Source organism: Artemia franciscana, chromosome 17 (assembly GCF_032884065.1).
Source record: "Artemia franciscana chromosome 17, ASM3288406v1, whole genome shotgun sequence".
NCBI lineage: Eukaryota > Metazoa > Arthropoda > Branchiopoda > Anostraca > Artemiidae > Artemia > Artemia franciscana.
In genome coordinates, this window is record NC_088879.1 from 19,579,988 (window position 1) to 19,602,858 (window position 22,871).

Here is a 22,871-nt window from a genome sequence, read left to right on the forward strand (position 1 = left end):
AGAAGTAACTCAACTAGAATTTTACCTTTTATCTGTCTGGTAAAAAACATCCTTCAAATTTTAGATATGCTCTAATTATACAGGGGCAAAAAATTGCTTTTTAAAATTGCCATTATGAGGTAAGATATTAGCTAAAATGCCTGTATAAAGCAAACTAGCCTACCTAGGGAGTCAAAACACTTGAATTTGCTTGCTGCTTCTTCAACAGTGGCAAAAGGTCTGACAATGAGGAAAGTATGGAATTTAAGTCAGAAACGCCTTTTATGCTTTTTCTATTCTCACCAAAATAAAACACAAATCCCATGTTGACTTGCACAAAAACCTCAAGATAAGTTGTAGTAATTGGTCCTTTAGCCTGATGTAGCTGCTATTTGCTGCTATGAGTGCATAGTTTATAATGGGAGCTTAAAATTGTCTTGGCAAGCTGCATGGTTGAGTATACAACCCTCTAGGCTATACTCTCTTTCTTTATGTGCATATTATTGTTTAAAAATGATCAAGCTTCACATTAATCTCCTTTCATGACCTATAGTTGAAATTTGCTAGGGAAATATTTATTCCACCAAAAACTCACCACGTATTTTTGAACTTCAATTATACAGCCCTTTTTTTTACCCCCCTTAAGCCTGTATCCAGTTTCTGATAGCCATTTAAATTTCATTTTGTCTGTTGCTCATTTCTTGTCAATATTACTGAGGGGTCACAGATAAGCACTAGAGTCCTCATTGATAAATAATATGTGCTTGTATATATATAGCTTGTTGCTACTTATTTTTCTCTGGGAATACAATGTTTGATGTGGCATAAACCAAAGAAAGGACCTGTAGGCCTAGAGAAAAATATGTTAAGAAAACCGATTTTTATAATTGCACAATAATTATAGCTTACATAATTTTACATGCAGTCCTGCTCTACTTTACCCCCAACCCTCCTAATATAGAAATATATAGCTGAAGTTACATGTTACCTGTTGATTCTGCCAATCTATCCCTCAACCTTTAACTCCCTGTTAATTGAAGCAATTGCAACAAAGCAAGAATGGCAGGAAAGGTAACAGGTGACAGAATACATTGGAACTACATAATTTTGGCTATATATTTACACCTTAGGCAGGTTGGAGGTAAATTATAGTATAAAGATGCATGTTTTTCCCTTTGGTATGTAGGCTAAGTAGAAGATCACTTGTACCTGATGCTCTCCCTGTTGTTTTTAGTTGGATTGGAAACATCCAAAGAAAGTTTCCTTTGAAAAGGAAAGGTGAGAATGCCCAAAAGTAAGATTGAATTTGTCAAAGCTTGGAGGTTTGCCCCTTCAGTCTGTTTAAAGGAAAATGGATTCATAATTGAAGCTTTGTTCATTTCAATCTTAAGGGTGACCAATATTTGTGACAATTCATTAAATGGTTGTAAAGGGATACTTTTGTTTATTCATTAGTCTTCTTTGTTTTCTAACAGTTTTTTTTTTAATCTTTAAATTGATATCCATTTCTTACAAATTTTATTGATACCAGAGGTCCATTTGCAAGTTTTCACCTACTTTGTAATCCCTGGTCTCACAATTACATTTAAATTTACTGAAGCTAGGACACACAGAACTCCTATCTATTTAAAGAAAATTAATGGATATAAGTAGGTTTTATTGTATTTAAGCCCTAGGGCCATGGCAATTAAAAACAAAATAAAGGAGATTAACTTTAAAATACTTGACATTAAATAAGCATAATAGCCACAAAGAAAAACAAATAACAAAATTATACATCTGTGTTCAGTTGCCAACCTGAGCAACTGTCATAAATTTTTAAATCTTACAGAACATTCACCCCCATTACATTCACAAGCTATCTCTCATGACCCACAAATTTGTCCATACATCCACATTTCAGGTAAATGGAAGGACCATCACACTGGTATTCTTCATTTCTACTTATATTTAATGGGTTTGAAAGAAAGTTTCTATGGCTAAGTCAGTAGGCCAGTAAAGGACCTGGTGGTCCTTTAGCCAGGTATTGCAATAGGAAGCTAAGGACCAGCCAGCCTATTCTCTTGCATGCCCTTCCTCCTTACTGTCCCTAGATTTCCATCTGTACTCATTTTTAGTTGGGCCAATTCTAGCTGAAGTTAGTCATATCACCAACCCCTATCCAAAACCAAATAAACTGGCAATGCCAGGAATTAAACCTATACACCTTGGACAAAGCATTCCGACCCAAAGCGCCTACCACTTAGCAAGGAACACAAATTTGACCAGAGAACAATAATTATTTGAAAAAAAATTGCTATAGTTGTCCCACTACTGTCCTATAAATGCTATAGGCCCATTTTATTTAGAAAAATCAATTTAAGACAGGTATCAACAAAACTCCATCAGGTATTGTATTTGCTTAAAATACAATCAAGCCATGTGAATGCTCAGCTTTGTGATATTCTAGTCTTGAAATAATAAAAAAAGAGAAAATTTATATTTTCTATTTATTTTTCACCAACTCATTTGTGACAGCCAAATGCCCATGGTTGGCTTAGAACCTCTCTAAATGCTCTGAAACAGCAGGAATTAAAAAAAAATTATACTAATCAGCATTAAACTGTCCCTTAAATTTGAACACGTGTATTTAATTTGAAAATGATGCTACTGCTAGTCAGGTTACTGTGCTGTTCCCACTGGCTCTACTGCAGTTAAAAATGGGCAGTTACCACGCAGTAACTGCAGTTACTGAAAAACCATCAGCTGGAACACACCCATAAGCAATTATATCTGTATATTATATCAATTATATATCTTATATTATATTATTATATTATATATATATACATAAGCAATTATATCTTATAGCAATTATATCTGTAAAGAACATACAAAAAGGCATCAAGTAGTATATTCACTTTATTTTTAAGTCAAAATATGAAAAAAACAAAAAATTTACTCCCAACCTGCCTAATTTGCTAATATATAGCCCAAATTTTAAAGGTATTTTGCCACCTTTTAGCCTACTTATTTTCCAGTTCTTGTTTTGCCACAGTTGCTTCAATTATCAGGTACTATGGTTGAGGTAGGCTATAGATTGGCAGAATCAATAGGAAATATGCAATTTCAGCCTTAGATTTCCATATTAGGAGGGTTGGTGCTAAAGTAAAGCAGAGCTGCATACTTCTCTAGTGCTTAAATATGACCCCTTAGCAATATTGACAAGAAATGAGTAACAGAAAAAATTCAATTTGGACTAAAATTTTTTATGTCATCATAAATGGATGATGACATAAAAAATGTCATCATCGCAGGAGACTTTAACATGCCGGACACCAGGTGGGTCGATGGTTTAGGCTTTACTCTTCAAAACAACTATACCAATCCAACTCTTGAAGCCTTTGCTGATAACCTGCTGGTCCAGACAGTTGAGTTCCCTACCAGACATAGAGATCATCAAACTCCATCTCTCCTTGATCTTGTTCTGTCAAACAACCCCGAAAAAATTATGTCAACAGCAAACTTACCCCCCCTTGGAGCAAGCGACCATCTTTGTATCCTGAGTGCAATAATCTTGAATCGGATACCAACCAACAAAATCAAACGAACGTTTGTTGATTACAAGAAAATACGCCAGGACCTACAAGAGATTGAATGGGAAAACTCCTTGCAACAAGACACTGAAGCATCCTGGGAGCTTTTCAAGGACATACTACTGAGTCTTGAGTTGAAGCATACGAAAACTTACTTCTCAGAACGTCCCAGAACCCTTCCGTATATGTCACCACAGCTAAAAAAAGTCATTAATAAGAAAAAGAAAGCTTGGAAAAAGTATAAAAATTGTGAGAGTGCAGCCCATCTAGAGCAGTACAAAAAGGCCAGGAACAAACTGAGAAATGCGACCAGAAAAGCAACCATAAGATATGAGGAGTCGATAGCACTAGAGGCAAAAACCAATCCAAAAAAGTTTTGGAGATATGTCACTTCAAACAACCCAAGCCGCAGGTCGATCCATCATTTTACCTCCAGCGATGGAACCAAAATAACCGACCCATTGGTAATGGCAGATACCCTCAATCAATGCTTCTCGTCAAATTTCTCTAAAGACCCTGGATGCCCCCCACCGGATATGCCAACCACCCACATCAAACACCCTATGCCACCGATCCAGTTCACAGCTTGTGATACTTACAAGCGCCTAAAAACTTTGGACCCATCCAAGGCAAAGGGACCCGATGGCATCCATCCTAGGTTGCTGAAGGAGACCGCAGCTGAAATAGCGGAACCCCTGACAAGAATATTCCAGATGTCAATAGCTTCCAAAACTATTCCCTCTGACTGGAAAACAGCAAATGTCATGCCAGTTTTCAAAAAAGGACAGAAAGATAAACCACAGAATTACAGACCCATCAGCCTGACTTCTGTCCCATCAAAAGTCATGGAAGGCGTCTTAAATGATGCAATCGTTGCACATCTGGAAACTAACAGCCTGTTATACGATGGACAACATGGTTTCAGGAAGGGTTGCTCTGTGGAGACAAACCTAATTCAATCATATGACATAATCACCAAGATGATTGAGGAAGGCCTTCCAGTTGACGTACTCTTGCTGGACCAAGCCAAAGCTTTCGAGAAGGTAGTACACTCGTACCTGGAAAGGAAACTAGAGTTCTATCAACTCCACCAAGATGTAAGGGAATGGATTATCCAGTTTCTCAAGGATAGAATACAGAGGGTGATGATGTATGATGAGGAGGGGAATCAAATCATGTCAAACCCAACTCCAGTGCTCAGCGGAGTTCCGCAAGGAACTAAACTGGGACCTACCCTCTTCAACATGTTCATCAATGACTCAGCCCAGTCAGTGCAAAATGACCTTAAACTGTTTGCAGACGACTCGAAATTGTTTGGCCCAGTCGCAAACAACCAACAGTGCGCAGCTCTGCAGGCAGATCTGCACACCCTCAACAACTGGTCCTCTTCCTGGTCCCTCGAGTTTAATGCTGAAAAGTGCAAAGTCCTACATCTTGGCCCTAAGAACCCAGGAATGACATATACAATGACAGATCGTACTGGGAAGCTCATAACTTTGGAAACTGTCACCGAAGAAAGAGACCTTGGGGTCATTGTTGATGACAAAATGAAATTCCATAGTCACAGCAAATACCTAGCTGCAAAAGGCAACAGGTCCCTTGGTCTCATCAGACGTAATATCACCAGTAGATCTCCCAGGACAATCAGGAAGCTATATACAGGACTGGTCAGACCGCAACTTGAGTACGGAGTCTCTCTTGCCGTTCCCCACTATGTCGTGGAAAAGAAGATCCTTGAGAGCGTTCAGCGGAGGGCTACAAAACTACCAACCAAATGTAAGAACCTCTCGTACCCTGAACGCCTCAAGAAGCTCAAGCTCCCAACCTTGACGTACAGGAGGAAACGCGGAGATGCAATCCTGACCCACAAGCTGCTGGAGAATGGTGTCACACCAGGGCTTTTTAATAAGTCGCTCTCTAGCCACACCCGGGGCCACACCAAGAAGCTCCAGCAACAAAGAAGCTCACGGAGAGAACGTTCCAACTTCTTCTCAACTCGTGCTGTTCCACTGTGGAATTCCCTTAGTGAAGAAACAGTTCAGTCCAAAACTGTTGACAACTTCAAAAAAGCAATTGACCGAGACTGGGCAGCGATGGAGTGGAAACTACACTGGGAGGCCAGTGGATCTACTCAACGGAACTAGACAACGCACTTCCACCTCCATCACTCAACCGGCGAATCTACAGGATGTTCACCCAACCTTATTCGCCGGCCAGTGCTATTTAAGGTAATTTAAGGTAATCAGGAACTGGATACAGGCTAAAGGGGGCCAAAAACAGGGCTGTATAATTGGAGTTCAAAGAACTCCAATTATACAGTGATTTTAAAAAAAATCACTGTATATAAGTGATTTTTTAGTGGACTAAACGCTTCCCTTGCTAATTTAGGACTTTAAATTGATCAGCCTACTGGAATTTACCTATCCTATGCAATTGAAATATTTTACCTTTCCAGAGCATTAAGACAATCCATCACAATAAAAAAAAAAAAATCCAAGGCATCTTGAATGGAATGACTAAAAGAAGACAAATGAAAATCACAATTTGCAATCTAACAATTAAACTTCTGGCCACACAAATTGTATTAGGATACCCAGCTCTGAAATAATTGCTCAAGTAGCTTTGCAGTAACTTTAACTAATATTGCAATAACTTTATAAGTTTTTTCTTAACCATTTTATTATCTATCTATCCCCCCACCCAGTAAAAGATAAAACCCACCCACCCACACAAGAAAAAAGCCAGTTTTAACAAGGATAATAACATAGTTTCTAAGTCTATTTTAGTGCAACCTACCCAACAACAAAAAATCTGGCTCAATAACTCACCACACTGGTACACAAAAGTGGTGCCTTCATCCTGGATCCATCTGAACACATACTCCATGATTACCTATAATTGAAACTTTTGCCCTCTTTCCGAGTTAACTTGAGACGAACGTACAAAATGTAAAAGTTGTTAAAAGTCAACTTTTCATTAACTTTCAGTCAACTTTTACAAATCGAACGCTAAAAGTTAACTCGGAATCACAAATAAAACGTCAGAATGCTGGTTTCAGTCAACTTGGAATGTGATTCGAACGCAACTCAGATCTTTCTTCCTTATGCTCTGGTTTTCCTTAAGCTTTGGATATGGATCGCCACTATCTTTTTCCAGACGGATGCGAAATTAAAGTTGCGTTCGAATCGACTCGAAAAAGTCAACTTAAAAGTTGACTTTTTTCTCTGCTGCCGTTTTATTTAGTAAAAAGTTGACCTAGAAAGTCAACACAGAATTGCGAATCGAACGCTTCAATGGCAAAAAATTTAGAAATATGAAATCGTTTAGTCTAAAGAAAAGACAAGGAAATTGTTAATAGGCCTAGTGGAAATAATCTTAGCTTTTCAGTGACCTGTAAGTAATCTTATGCATATTCCTTAGGATTTAAAGGGTTTTTGGTGTTCTAGGCCTATCTTGCATAGGCTAAGCTTAATAAGGAATGAGAAGAAAATTTTTATGTTGTTAAAAACGTTGATTCTCAGGAAGGCAGCTGTCACATTGGTGAGTTATTCTAATATTACCAAATCTAACAGGCCTAGTTTCTAAACCAACCTATAATTTTTAGTTGAAAAAACTAAAAATTATAGGTTGGTTTGTAACTTTATATTAGCCTATAGGTTAGTTAAAAACTAAAAATTATTGGCTTCTTTTCCCAGTAAAATTGGTGCAAACAGTATTACTGGCTTTCAAATAAAGTGAATATACCACTCCATGCCCTTTTTTATCCTCTTTACAAATTTAGTAATTGCTTCTACCACAAATTCAGATTTAAGCACTTTTTGACCTCTTAAAAATGACCTATATGTGGGGTTATTACAAATCTGTAATAGCTTAGAAACAAATTTGGGCTATATATTTGTACATCAGGGGGTGGGGGTAAAGCATAGCATATATTAAATATGTAAACTAACCATTGGTGTATTTTTTTTATGTTTGTGCTGTTGCACTGGTGATTTCTCTTCTCACTAAAATTCAATGTGCACAAACACATAAAAAAATACAGCAAAGATTAGTTTACTTATTTAATATATGCTATGCTTTACCCCCACCCCCCCTGATGTGAAAATATATAGCCCAAATTTGTTTCTAATCTATTACAGTTTTTTTATACCCCATATTTAGGTCATTTTTAAGAGGACAAAAAATGTTTAAATCTGAATTTGCAGTAAAAGCAATTATTATATATGTAAACAGCATTAAAACAGGCATCAAGTGGTATATTCACTTTTTATGAAAGCCAGTAATACTGTTTGCACCAATTTTACTCTTTTCCCTAGTTATATAGTCTGTATTCATTGAGATTGTTGTTTAACTGGATTTTTAACATAAAGTAGGGGCAAAATTTTACTTTGGCTACTTTTGACTATCTTTGAAAGAGGTTAGGTTAGGAAAATGAAACTTTCAGGGATGTGTCTGCAGGCTGAAGTATGTCCCAGGAAAGTATTTTGAAGTACCTACCTCCATTTCTTTTCCCTCTAAATGGTCCTGAAATTTTGGGTTATCAGTTTCTTTTTCTCTGGCTTTAGTTGTGAAAAGACAATTCCTGTTGATTTGCCATACTGTTGTTGCCATAACACTGGGTTTTCTAAATTTAGAAATAATCTTTTATGCCACCTCACTATAGGTTAAATATTTGGCAGATATTATTTATTCTCCATGAATTTTTTTTTATTGGATTTCATATGATGTCAGTTGCTTTCTGTTAAACATACATTTATTTTTAAAAATCAAGCTTCTTTTGAGAAAAAATTTGAATTATTTTTCTCTGAAAAATATCACTGAAATATAAAGTGATATAAAATATGAGAAATATGTGAGTGATATAAATATCACTGAAATTTTCTCTGAAATATCACTGAAAGGGGATAGGTTAGGAAAATGAAACTTTAAGGAATGGGTCTACAGGCTAAAGTATGTCCTGGGAAGGAATTTCAAAGTACATATCTCTACTCATTCTTGCTCTAGAGGGCCCTGACCCTTGATGACCTTCAAAAATAGGCTATCTGTGTTATAAAAGTGAAACCTTACAAAATAAATCTTCTGCTGAAATGAAGTACAACAAAGTTGTTCTCAGCTTAACAACTTTGCTCAATCCCAATTTATAGGTTTTAAAGATATGAAAAAACATTTCCTAAATTTTGAAAAAAAAAATGTTGATATGGCTCAGAATTCTACTCAAATAAAAGGAATTGAATTTTCAGAACTAAAGGCAGAGAAAAAGCAAATGGTACCTGAAAATTAAGGTAAAATGTTGTTTTGTCAAAATTTCAATAGGTACAGACCTGTCATGGAGTCAAATTTTAGGGCTCTCTAGAGGGAGAAGAAGTGGAGGTGGGTACTTTAAAATACCTTCCCAGGATATACTTTGGCCTATAGACCCATCCCTGAAAGTTTCATTTTCCTAACCTAACTTCTTTCTGAGATAGCAAGAAGTAACTCAACTAGAATTTCACCTTTTATCTGTCTGGTAAAAAACATCCTTCAAATTTTAGATATGCTCTAATTATACAGGAGCAAAAAAAAATGCTTTTTAAAATTGCCATTATGAGGTAAGATATTAGCTAAAATGCCTGTATAAAGCAAACTAGCCTACCTAGGGAGCCAAAACACTTGAATTTGCTTACTGCTTCTTCAACAGTGGCAAAAGGTCTGACAATGAGTAAAGTATGGAATTTAAGTCAGAAACGCCTTTTATGCTTTTTCTATTCTCACCAAAATAAAACACAAATCCCATGTTGACTTGCACAAAAACCTCAAGATAAGTTGTAGTAATTGGTCCTTTAGCCTGATGTAGCTGCTATTTGCTGCTATGAGTGCATAGTTTATAATGGGAGCTTAAAATTGTCTTGGCAAGCTGCATGGTTGAGTATACAACCCTCTAGGCTATACTCTCTTTCTTTATGTGCATATTATTGTTTAAAAATGATCAAGCTTCACATTAATCTCCTTTCATGACCTATAGTTGAAATTTGCTAGGGAAGTATTTATTCCACTAAAAACTCACCACCTATTTTTGAACTTCAATTATACAGCCTTGTTTTTTTTTTTACCCCCCTTAAGCCTGTATCCAGTTGGTGATAGCCATTTAAATTTCATTTTGTCTGTTGCTCATTTCTTGTCAATATTACTGAGGGGTCACAGATAAGCACTAGAGTCCTCATTGATAAATAATATGTGCTTGTATATATATAGCTTGTTGCTACTTATTTTTCTCTGGGAATACAATGTTTGATGTGGCATAAACCAAAGAAAGGACATGTAGGCCTAGAGAAAAATATGTTAAGAAAACCGATTTTTATAATTGCACAATAATTATAGCTTACATAATTTTACATGCAGTCCTGCTCTACTTTACCCCCAACCCTCCTAATATAGAAATATATAGCTGAAGTTACATGTTACCTGTTGATTCTGCCAATTTATCCCTCAACCTTTAACTCCCTGTTAATTGAAGCAATTGCAACAAAGCAAGAATGGCAGGAAAGGTAACAGGTGACAGAATACATTGGAACTACATAATTTTGGCTATATATTTGCACATTAGGCAGGTTGGAGGTAAATTATAGTATAGAGATGCATGCTTTTCCCTTTGGTATGTAGGCTAAGTAGAAGATCACTTGTACCTGATGCTGTCCCTGTTGTTTTTAGTTGGATTGGAAACATCCAAAGAAAGTTTCCTTTGAAAAGGAAAGGTGAGATTGCCCAAAAGTGAGATTGAATTTGTCAAAGCTTGGAGGTTTGCCCCTTCAGTCTATTTAAAGGAAAATGGATTCATAATTGAAGCTTTGTTCATTTCAATCTTAAGGGTGACCAATATTTGTGACAATTCATTAAATGGTTGTAAAGGGATACTTTTGTTTATTCATTAGTCTTCTTTGTTTTCTAACAGTTTTTTTTTTAATCTTTAAATTGATATCCATTTCTTACAAATTTTTATTGATACCAGAGGTCCATTTGCAAGTTTTCACCTACTTTGTAATCCCTGGTCTCACAATTACATTTAAATTTACTGAAGCTAGGACACACAGAACTCCTATCTATTTAAAGAAAATCAATGGATATAAGTAGGTTTTATTGTATTTAAGCCCTAGGGCCATGGCAATTAAAAACAAAATAAAGGAGATTAACTTTATAATACTTGACATTAAATAAGCATAATAGTCACAAAGAAAAACAAATAACAAAATTATACTTCTGTGTTCAGTTGCCAACCTGAGCAACTGTCATAAATTTTTAAATCTTGCAGAACATTCACCCCCATTACATTCACAAGCTATCTCTCATGACCCACAAAATTGTCCATACATCCACATTTCAGGGAAATGGAAGGACCATCACACTGGTATTCTTCATTTCTACTTATATTTAATGGGTTTGAAAGAAAGTTTCTATGGCTAAGTCAGTAGGCCAGTAAAGGACCTGGTGGTCCTTTAGCCAGGTAGTGCAATAGGAAGCTAAGGACCAGCCAGCCTATGCTCTTGCATGCCCTTCCTCCTTACTGTCCCTAGATTTCCATCTGTACTCATTTAAAGTTTGGCCAATTCTAGCTGAGGTTAGTCATATCACCAACCCCTATCCAAAACCAAATAAACTGGCAATGCCAGGAATTAAACCTATACACCTTGGACAAAGCGTTCCAACCCAAAGCGCCTACCACTTAGCAAGGAACACAAATTTGACTAGAGAACAATAATTATTTGAAAAAAAAATAGAAAATTGAAAAAAAATTTGCTATAGTTGCCCCACTACTGTCCTATAAATGCTATAGGCCCATTTTATTTAGACAAATCAATTTAAGACAGGTATCAACAAAACTCCATCAGGGATTGTATTTGCTTAAAATACAATCAAGCTATGTGAATGCTCAGCTTTGTGATATTCTAGTCTTGAAATAATAAAAAAAGAGAAAATTTATATTTTCTATTTATTTTTCACCAACTCATTTGAGCAAAATCATTTGTGACAGCCAAATGCCCATGGTTGGCTTAGAACCTCTCTAAATGCTCTGAAACAGCAGGAATTAAAAAAAATTATACTAATCAGCATTAAACTATCCCTTAAATTTGAACATGTGTATTTAATTTGAAAATGATGCTACAGCTAGTCAGGTTACTGTGCCGTTCACACTGGCTCTACTGCAGTTAAAAATGGGCAGTTACCATGCAGTAACTGCAGTTACTGAAAAACCATCAGCTGGAACACACCCATAAGCAATTATATCTGTATATTATATCAATTATATATCTTATATTATTATATTATATATATATACATAAGCAATTATATCAATTATATCTGTAAAGAACATACAAAAGGCATCAAGTAGTATATTCACTTTATTTTTAAGTCAAAATATGAAAAAAACAAAAAATTTACTCCCGACCTGCCTAATTTGCTAATATATAGCCCAAATTATATATTTTAAATGTATTTTGCCACCTTTTAGCCTACTTATTTTTCCAGTTCTTGTTTTGCCACAGTTGCTTCAATTATCAGGTACTATGGTTGAGGTATACATTGGCAGAATCAATAGGAAATATGCAATTTCAGCCTTAGATTTCCATATTAGGAGGGTTGGTGCTAAAGTAAAGCAGAGCTGCATACTTCTCTAGTGCTTAAGTATGACCCCTTAGCAATATTGACAAGAAATGAGTAACAGAAAAAATGCAATTTGGACTAGATGGCAATCAGGAACTGGATACAGGCTAAAGGGGGCCAAAAACAGGGCTGTATAATTGGAGTTCAAAGAACTCCAATTATACAGTGATTTTAAAAAATCACTGTATATAAGTGATTTTTTAGTGAACTAAACGCTTCCCTTGCTAATTTAGGACTTTAAATTGATTAGCCTAGTGGAAAATACCTGTCCTATGCAATTGAAATATTTTACCTTTTCAGAGCATTAAGACAATCCATCACAATAAAAAAAAAATATCCAAGGCATCTTGAATGGAATGACTAAAAGAAGACAAATGAAAATCACAATTTGCAATCTAACAATTAAACTTCTGGCCACACAAATTGTATTAGGATACCCAGCTCTGAAATAATTGCTCAAGTAGCTTTGCAGTAACTTTAACTAATATTGCAATAACTTTATAAGTCTTTTCTTAACCATTTTATTATCTACCTATCCCCCCACCCAGTAAAAGAAAAAAACCCACCCACCCACACAAGAAAAAAGCCAGTTTTAACTAGGGTAATAACATAGTTTTTAAGTCTATTTTAGTGCAGCCTACCCAACAACAAAAATCTGGCTCAATAACTCACCATACTGGTACACAAAAGTGGTGCCTTCATCCTGGATCCATCTGAACACATACTCCATGATTACCTATAATTGAAACTTTTGCCCTCTTTCCGAGTTAACTTGAGACGAACGTACAAAATGTAAAAGTTGTTAAAAGTCAACTTTTCATTAACTTTCAGTCAACTTTTACAAATCGAACGCTAAAAGTTAACTCGGAATCACAAATAAAACGTCAGAATGCTGGTTTCAGTCAACTTGGAATGTGATTCGAACGCAACTTAATTCTGCATACTTGAGATTTCGGACACGCTCACTTGTCTGGCCACGTGTCACTTAAAACGGCAAGATTAATTGCGAATAATAACAACATTGGTCACGTGTAATTATTGTTTTAATGCTATGTGAAGTTTTGACAAGGAAGAGGCTAGGACTTTGGGCCTGTTTCTAATTTTACAGGCAAATACACCTTCAGCAATTATTTCAGAGCTGGGTAGCCTAATACAATTTGTGTGGCCAGAAGTTTAATTTTAAGATTTCAAATTGTTGTTGTCATTTGCCTTTTTAAGTCATTCCATTACAGATGCTTTGGATATTTTTTATTGTGATAAATTGTCTTAATGCTCTGAAAAGGGAAAATTGTTTCAATTGCATAGGATAGGAAAATTTTGGTAGGCTAATTAATTCAAAGTCCTAAATTAGGCAGGGAAGTGTTTTTTTTTTTTTTTTTTTTTTTCACTAAAAAATCACCACGTTCTTTGAACTCCAATTATATAGCCCTGTTTTTGGCCCCCTTGATCCAGTATCCAGTTCCTGATTGTCATTTACACTAAATTTCACTTTTTCTGTTACCTATTTATGTTTGCACCAGTTTTACCATTGGGTAAAACTGGTACAAACAGTATTACTGGCTTTCATATAAAGTGAATATACCACTTGATGCCTTTTTTAATGCTGTTTACAAATATAATAATTGCTTCTACCGCAAGTTCAGATTTAAGCACTTTTTGACCTCTTAAAAATGACCTATATATGGGGTCATTACAAATCTGTAATAGTTTAGAAACAAATTTGGGCTATATATTTGCACATCAGGGGGTGGGGGTAAAGTGTAGCATATATTAAATATGTAAACTAACCATTGCTTGAATTTTTTTATGTGTGTGCTGTTGCACTGGTGATTTCTCTTTTCATTAAAATTTGATGTGCACAAACACATTAAAAAAAAAAAACAGCAATGGTTAGTTTACGTATATAATATATCCTATGCTTTACCCCCACCCCCCTGATGTGCAAATATATAGCCCAAATTTGTTTCTAAACTATTACAGATTTGTAATGACTCCATTTATAGGTCATTTTTAAGAGGTCAAGAGGTGAAAAAGTGCTTAAATCTGAATTTGCAGTAGAAGCAATTATTATATTTGTAAAGAGCATAAAAGAAGGCATCAAGTGGTATATTCACTTTATATGAAAGCCAGTAATACTGTTTGCACCTGTTTTACCCTTGTTTCTTGTTAATATTACTAAGGGGTCATAGTTAAGCACTAGAGAAGTCATTGTTAAATAACATGTGCTTATGTATATATAGCTTTTTGCTACTTATTCTTCTTTGGTTATATAATGCTTGATGTGGTATAAGCCAAGAGAAGGACCTGTAGACCTATAGAAGAAAATCTGTTAAAAAAAGATGATTCTTTGTAATTTACATAATAATTATAGCTTTCTACATGCACCCCTGCTCTACTTTAGCCCCAACCCTCCTAATATGGAAATCCATTGCTGAAATTACATATTTTCTATTGATTCTGCCAAAGTGAATGTACCACTTGATGCCTTTTTGTATGTTCTTTACAAATATAATAATTGCTTATTTTGCTAGTTCAAGTTTAAGCACTTTTTGACCTTACTTAACCTAACAAATTGTTGTCAAAAATGACCAATAACACGTACCTTAATTGAAAATTTGGCATCAAAGAAGAAGAAATACAGCATAATATTGTAAAATTTATTAATTCAACTTAATTGTGGAAAATCAGTGCTCATAGATTATACAACATGTAAAAAATGGATTAATAATGAAACAGTAAGTTTGAGACCAATGTTTTAAGCTTTCTTATACCCAAAAACTATTTGAGTATACTTTGGTCATTTTCAAGAGCTCAAAAACTTGTACTTGAAGCACTTATTATGTTTGTAAAAAATAAAAAATGGCATCAAGGAGTATGTTCACTTTATTTGTAAATCAAACATATGAACAACAAAAAATTTAACAATTATTAGTATAGCTGCACAATTTTTCCCTGGGTATGTAGGCTTAGTGGAAGGTCACTTATACCTGATCATGTCCCTACTGTTTTTACTTGGTTGAAAAAAATCCAAAGAAAGTTCCTATTGAAAAGGAAAGAGATCAAAAGTGAGATTGAATTTGTCATAGCTTGGAGGTTTGTCCTTTCAGTCTGTTTAAAGAAAACAGATTCATAATTGAAGCTTTGTTCATTTCAATCTTAGGGATAATCTACATTTGTTACACTTAATTAAATGGTTGTAAAGGGATACTTTTATTTATTTGTCTTGTTTGTTTTCTACATAATTTTTTAATCTTTAAATTGATATACATTTCTTACAAATTAATTAGTCATATCATAGTTCCACTTGCAAGTTTTGACCTACTTTGTAACCCTGGTCTCAAAATTGCATATAAATTTATTGAAGCTAGGAAACATAGAACTCCTCTCTGGTTAAAAGAAAATGGATGGACATAGGTAGGTTTTAATACACTAAAGTCCTAGGGCCATGGAAATTAAAAAAAAAACAATGAAGATTAACTTTAAAATTCTGGACATGACATAAATATAACATTCACAAAGAAAAACCATTCACAAAATTTTACTTTTGTGCTCAGTTGCTAACCTGAGCAATTGCCCTAAATTTTTAAACCTTGCAAAACATTCACCAGCCAATTCTTATGACCTACTCTGTTGTCTGTACATCAAAAATTCATTGAAAAGGAAGGACCACCTTACTGGCATTTCTTCCTTTGTACTTATATTTAATGGGTTTAAAAGAAAGCTCCTATGGCTAAGTCAGAAGCCTAGTAAAGGACCAGGTAATCCTTTAGACAGGAAGTGCAATAGGAAGCTAGGGGCCAGTCTTCCTATGGTTTTGCATGTCCTTCCTGCTTACTGACCCCAGATTTCTCTAGGTAACCTGTTAAGTTTGGGCCAATTCTGGCTGAACTTACAGAGTTACATCACTGACCTTTGTCCCAAACCAAATAAACTACTAATGCCAGAAATTAAACCTGTGCCCTTTGGATAAAGGATTCTCAACCTAGAGTGCCAGCCACTTAGGAAGGAACACAAATGTCAAACAAATATGTATTAAATCATCAAACAAAAATATCATATAAATATCAAACAAACAATATGTATTTCATTAAGACAAATAAATTTTTAAACAGGTATCAACAAAACTCCATCAGGGATTGTATTTGCTTAAGGTACAATCAGCAATATTAATGCTTAGTTTTGTGATATTCTGGTCTTGAAATAATAAAAAAAGAGAAATTATATGTTCTATTTGTTTTCCACAAGCCCATTTGAGAAAAATCATTTGTAACAACAATATACCCATGGTTGGCTCAGAATCTCTCTAAAATGCTTTAAACAGAAGGAATTTAAAAAAGAATTATACTCATCAGCAAGAAAAATATTAACATAACTCTCTAAACTTGGCACTTTTTAAGACAATTTTTAGCAAAGCAAATGCAAAACTTTAATGGTGTCCTATGTCATCTAAAAAAAAACCCATTAAAATGTGTTAAATGAATTTTGATGTAAGATGCCTCAAATACTTTCAGTTGAATCTGTGAAATGAAGGGCCAGGTATTCCTTTACATTTTATACAATATATAAAGAAAAACAGTTCAAATTTTTTCACAAAAGAAGAAGCTTGATGTAAAAAAATAAATGTATTTTTAACAGAAAGCAACTGACATCAATGAAATCAAATAAAACAAAAATTCATGGAGAATAAATAATATAAGCCATATATTTAACCTATAATGAGGTGGCATAAAAGATTATTTCTAGAATTAGAAAAAAACAGTGTTATGGCTTAAAGTTCTGCTCAATCAACAGGAGTTGTCTAAGGACAGAATAATTAAGAACTAAGGCCAGAGAAAAAGAAACTGATAACCAAAAAATAAGGCACCCAAAAATTTCAGGACCGTTTAGAGGGAAAAGAAGTAGAAGTAGGTACTTCAAAATACCTTCCTGGGACATACTTTAGCCTGTAGACCCATCCCTGAAAGTTTCATTTTTCTAGCCTAACCTCTTTCAAAGATAGCCAAAAGTAGCTAAAGTAAAATTTTACCCCTATTGTATCTTAAAAATCCAGTTTAAATAGCAATCTCAACAAATATAGACTAAATAAAAGGCTAAAGGTATTGGCCTAATCGTTCTAAATTTTTTTCAACTAATAATTATAGGATGGTTTAGAAACTAGGCCTGTTTGATATAATAACATTTGACTAACTCACCTATGTGATAGCTGCCTCCCTAAGAATCGACCTTTTTAAAAACAAAAAAACTTTTCTTCTCACTCCTTATGAAGCTTAGCCTATGCAAGACAGGCCTAGAACACCAAAAACCCTTTAGATACTAAGGAATATGCATAATATTACTTACAGGTCACTGAAAAGCTAAGATTATTTCTATTATTTACAGTTGCCTTGTCTTTTCTCTAGACTTAACGATTTCACATGTTTATCCATTTAAAAGCATTGACGTCACAATCCTCAAATCTTTTTATTTGGGGGTTATAAAGTGCCAGTCCACGGACAAGTAATCCTGAGCGTTTGAGGGGATAATCCGACTAGCCTCGACGTCATATGTGTCTCAAATAGAGTACCGGCAAAATATTCAAATTGTTTGAAAGAAGCCAGTAGGTATTAGTTTTATGTCCTATACCAATCCCTTTCTCCCTTCTCCAAGACACTAAAGGATAAATTTTAGAGATAGAAATGATGAGGGTATTTTTTTTATTTTCAATCAGCTTTCTATATGAAAAATAGACAGACAAGTATATAGCCTAGGCCTAGGCTACATGGTCTCATTACTGCATTAGAGAGAGGGTGAACTCACTGATTGATGAATTTTTATGCTGTTTCTAAGTAAAATAATCATTACGCTTTCATATGCACCTCCACCCCCTCAGTGGTCTCATGTAATAGGCCTACTAATTAATAGGCTATGCTGCTGATGCAGAGCTGGACCTATGTTTTTTATAAGGGGGTGAATGTGGATTTGGCTGCCTCTGGCATGCCAAAATACTGTAGGTATTATGGTTTCTGTTTAGCATGGTATTCAAATATATTTCTTGGGGGAAAATAATTGTAAAAGCCTTAATTTTTGAAAAAGGATTCAGGTCAGTGATGTCATATTTATGAATATGTTTGAAAAACATACATGTATCACATTTGCCTCAGTAGTGGTTGCATCATTTTCAGCGTCTGATGCAGACAAAATTATACAAGAAACAAATGGTTAACATGAAAAATCATAGGCTATGATTAGTATCATATTTATGATTACATTTTAAAAGAGCACATTTTATCATCCCTCCCCCCAAGAGTGAATATATTGTTTTTATATCTATGATGAATGCAATATTACAAAAGAAATGTAGCTAAGTATGATATACCAAGTCAAATTATTCTATTCACAAAAGGCATTTTGAGTAGTTTCATAATGCCCAGATTAAGTAGAGCAAGTAAAGAGAGAAATGATAATGCCTAGAACACAAATGAAGAACCTAGACCATCAAACATGACAAGACAAATCTGGGCAGCTAAGATAAAGGGTGTTGAAAAAAAAAGTCAAAAGTAATTACCTAAAAACCTTAAATTGCATTGTCCAGAAAAATAAGGATTAAATCCTGTAGAATCACTGGTTAATGATGCTGATGGCTAGACATCTCAACAGCATCCCACTCAGTTTGCCATGGCTTTAGTGACCATTCTCCATCAATGCTCTCTTAAAGGCAGCAGTACTGGGGTAGTGACCTCTTCTTTAGTGAGCAAATTCAACAAACTGACTATTGTGTTAGTGAAGAAGTTATTGCATAGTCTAGTGGCAGCTCTCTTCTGCTATGGTTTCCAACTATGCCCCCTAGTTCAGGCAGATTAGTCAAGTAGACATGGCTATTTAATGGAGAGTGAGAATTCAGGAGCTCATGCATCATAATAATATCACCCCTCTTATTTCTGTAAACAAGAGTGGGGAGTTTCAGTTTCTTCAGACAAGATGAGTACTTTAAGTATTTTCATCTGTCAATTGCTTTTGCAGCCTGTATCTGAACTGATCCTGACTTCTATTGGTCAGCTTTATTGAGGGGGCTAGCAAAACACATGCCAAACTCAAAATGAGGCATGACCAATGCCTTATATAATTTAGTCATCACCCTAGGTGACCAGGGTTTGGATTACTTTGGCTACAGATGTCTGTGTGTGCAAAGCGAATTTTAATTCTTTATCAACTATGACCCCCAAGCCTCTCTCCACTTCAGACAAGATGATAGTCTGTCTTGATCTGTCCATCCCTAACATATGATAAGAGTATTTCTCATTTTCCATTCCAAAGTGGATTGTTCAACACCTATTAACATTGAATTCAAGCCTCCACAAAGTTCCCCACTGGGAAGTTACCTATAGGTTATTCTGCATAGATCCTCTCTTATCAAGTGTATCATCAGATCCAATGAGTTTAGAGTCATCAGCATAAAGACTTATTTTATTTTTGACTGTGGTTGATGCATCATTAATATTAATGTTAAAAATTGTTGGTCCCAAGATGGTTTGCTAGGGCACTCCACTTAATGCTTCCACTTATTCTGAAAATAATGACTATGCCATTTTTTCCAAATATTTTCACCCTTTGCTTTTTCCTGGAAAGAAACTGAAGCACCCACTCTTTGATTTCATCTTGTATTCCATTTGGAAATAACTTGGTCCTTAGTCAATGGTGACATACTTTATTTAAGGCTTTCACAAAATCCAATAGAACCAAGTTGACAGGGATTGCTTAATCTAGATGCTCAGCAATTTAATCATATGCGTCAATCAAATTAATCTCAACCAAGCATCCATGTTGAAAGCCATGCTGACTATCACTGTGCAGCTCATTGATGATCAGGTGTCTGACAATGTTAGTGTTTAGGATTCCTTCTAAGATTTTACTAGCTACAGGTCAATAATTGGAAATGCTGTTACAGCTACCCCTTTGAGTACAGGTGTAATGTTAGCATTCTGCCAGTCCTGAAGAATCTGCTTAGCATCAAGAGACTTTGGTGCCCACTATTGCCAAAAATTACAGAAGTTTCTATAGAAGTCTTTTCAACAAAAATGGATTTGCAGTTTTTTTTCTTATGATTTTAAGATACTTTTGGTGTGTAAATTCCACTTTTCCCATTCCTTAACACTTTTCAACAAAACTAAAAAAAAAACTCAGATACTATTCTCAAATTTGGAAAACTTATTTGGTATTTTCCAGGAAGTAAATGCCTAAAATTGTTAGGTGTTTACTTCTGGATTTGTTAAGATTAAGTAGCTTCAGCCAACTCTCCACATCAGAGGCCACAGTTATCTTTTGCATATGTTCCTCAATAGAATATTCTAGTGCTTTTGGTAAGGGGGCATTGCCTGGAGGCATGAACACTGACTTAAATTGACTGTTCAACTCAGCTGCTATATCTTTCAGGGTGCCATTCACAAGTAGTTCTGTAACTGAGTGTCTCCCTGGTTTCCAAGCTGAAGCACACTTCCAAAATCTCTTATGATTAGACTTTGATTCAAATGCCAATCTCTCTTCATATTCTGTCCTAAGTTTTCTCATGAGATACCTAACTTTATTTCTGGTTTGTTTAAATTTCCCATAGTTCTCATGGGAGGAGTCACTTTTGTGTTTGCTCCAATACTTCGTCTCTTTTCACACAGATAGCTTGACGTCACAAGTGATAAATGGCAGGGTTTTGGGTTTTCTTTTTCAGGAAATTATTGTATGTTTTTCTGTTGATTTAACTAAAACCCTTTTCATTTCAAGCCAAGCCTCCATGTTCTTAACATCAATGAATGATCAGTCCTGGTGTGCCAACTTTGGTCTCAACTGGTTGTGATTTGTGTACACATGCTTAATCCAATTATTCTTTTGTGGGCACAGCCTAATCCTACAAGTAATTGCAACATGGTCACTTGGTCCAAATGGTGGTTCCTAATCAATATTAATGAGGATCTTGTGGTTATTAATAAACAAAAGGTCTAGTAGGTTGGGATCTGCCCATTTCTATACCTTGTTGGGAAATTGATTGCTTGGTATAGCAAATGTTCATGAAGACACTCTAGAAGTGGGTCATTTGGGTTTTCAACCCCATCTGTGAGAGCAAACCCATCAATCCACTGTAATTCTGGTAAATTAAAATCTCCAACAATAAGAACATTTTTACAATATTGCTTCATCACATTATAAATAGAACATACAATTGCTAGAAGAGAACTTGTCTGACAAGGGGAGCTGGGACTTCTATAAAAACAGCCTATGACTACAGGGAGACTTTGCTGCAGAATCATTATCCATGTTTGCCTAACCCAAGGTTCATAATCTGAATTTACTGTAAGAGCTCTCACCTAGAGTGGAAATCTGACATACACTGCTATCACTCTACCATTTGGCTTTGACAGATTGGTGAGTAGTTTAAACCCAGGTACTTGAATTTGTCTATCAGTAAGAGTAAATGCAGTATGTTTTGGTTTCAACTCAGTGAAGGCACTTATTTTAGCACTAACATATGATTCAGTTTCTGTATCTTTTGTAGAGCCAACTTCACTAGTACTATCACAAATGGAAACACTACTTATAGAGCTATTTACAAGTTTTAAGGGGTACCACATACATCTATGATTCCATGACATTCTCCTGTAATGGTGACTGACCTGTTGCAAGGGTTTGGAAATTTTTTGACACAATCTTATTTCCTCTGATTATTATGTCCACTTCCCCATTCAATCTTCTCTGATGTATTTCTTCATACAATATTTGTCTTTTTTCATGCTCATGCTTTGACACATCATTTCTAAATTGAATGGAACACTTTCTTTCAAAAGATTTCTGAAGGATTAACACTTTATTTTGAAATTAGCCACTGAGAAGATAATTGGGATAGGAGTCAGAAAATAAATTGAAGAATGAAGAAACGTGTGGTTTGAAGAAAATTGGCAGCAAGAATTAAAACAGAAATCTAAAAGATATGCCACAGCAAGAACAAAGAAATTTGTGGTTAGAATATAAGTTGCAGCAAGGATTACAAGCAACACTAAGAAAGCATATATGACTGGCCACAAAAACAATCCAAATAAGTCAGGACTTTAAGGAAGAATTTGTTTTTTTCCCTGGGTGGTTGTAACAAACCTGTGGTGATGTTATGAAATCAAGAAGAGGCTCACATTTCCAGTTAGGTGACAAAGAACAGTGAGAATCCATATATAGAAGCCTGCCATCTGCTGAGTGCCAGGCCCTGGTGGCAAAGCTGCCAGGCTCCTGGTACTATATATATATATATATATATATATATATATATATATACATATATATACATATATATATATATATATATATATATATATATATATATATATATATATATATATATATATATATATATATATATATATATATATATATATGCCTATAATAAATGAGCCTTCCTCTCTCAAATATGACCAAAGGCCGACCTTGTTAAATGATTTTACATTAGGCTAGGTTAATAGAATGTACACTTTGATATTCATGAGGTATATAATTTCACATTACTATTAGTCTGTAATATACAACTCAACAATATAATCAGAAATGCATTTGTTTTCTGTTTTACAAATTCATTTTGCTTCTTAGGATTGAAGAAGGATACAAAGACTATGTGGAACACTGTATTTTGATTTTTTTTTTTTACTTTGAAGTAAAGCTTTTCTTTTGGTA

General features: G+C 34.9%; 1 protein-coding gene across 9 annotated transcripts in view; it reads left to right on the forward strand.

Moving 5' to 3' along the window:
• LOC136037969 (probable malonyl-CoA-acyl carrier protein transacylase, mitochondrial) overlaps nt 1–22,871 on the forward strand; it is a 96,919-nt gene that overhangs the window by 43,299 nt on the left and 30,749 nt on the right. Inside the window, exon 1 of one of the 9 annotated variants that reach the window (XM_065720860.1) lies at nt 17,656–17,787. The exons of 3 other annotated variants lie outside the window; for them this stretch is intronic. Coding sequence is in view for 2 of the 6 variants with exons in the window: in XM_065720858.1 (XP_065576930.1) it covers nt 18,359–18,388 (30 nt within the window). In the remaining 4 variants the exon portion in view is untranslated. Of the gene's footprint in view, nt 1–17,655; nt 17,792–17,851; nt 17,876–18,340; nt 18,389–22,871 lie in introns of those variants that run through there. 5 more of the 9 variants (XR_010620095.1, XM_065720862.1, XR_010620096.1 and 2 more) reach the window with 5 other exon arrangements.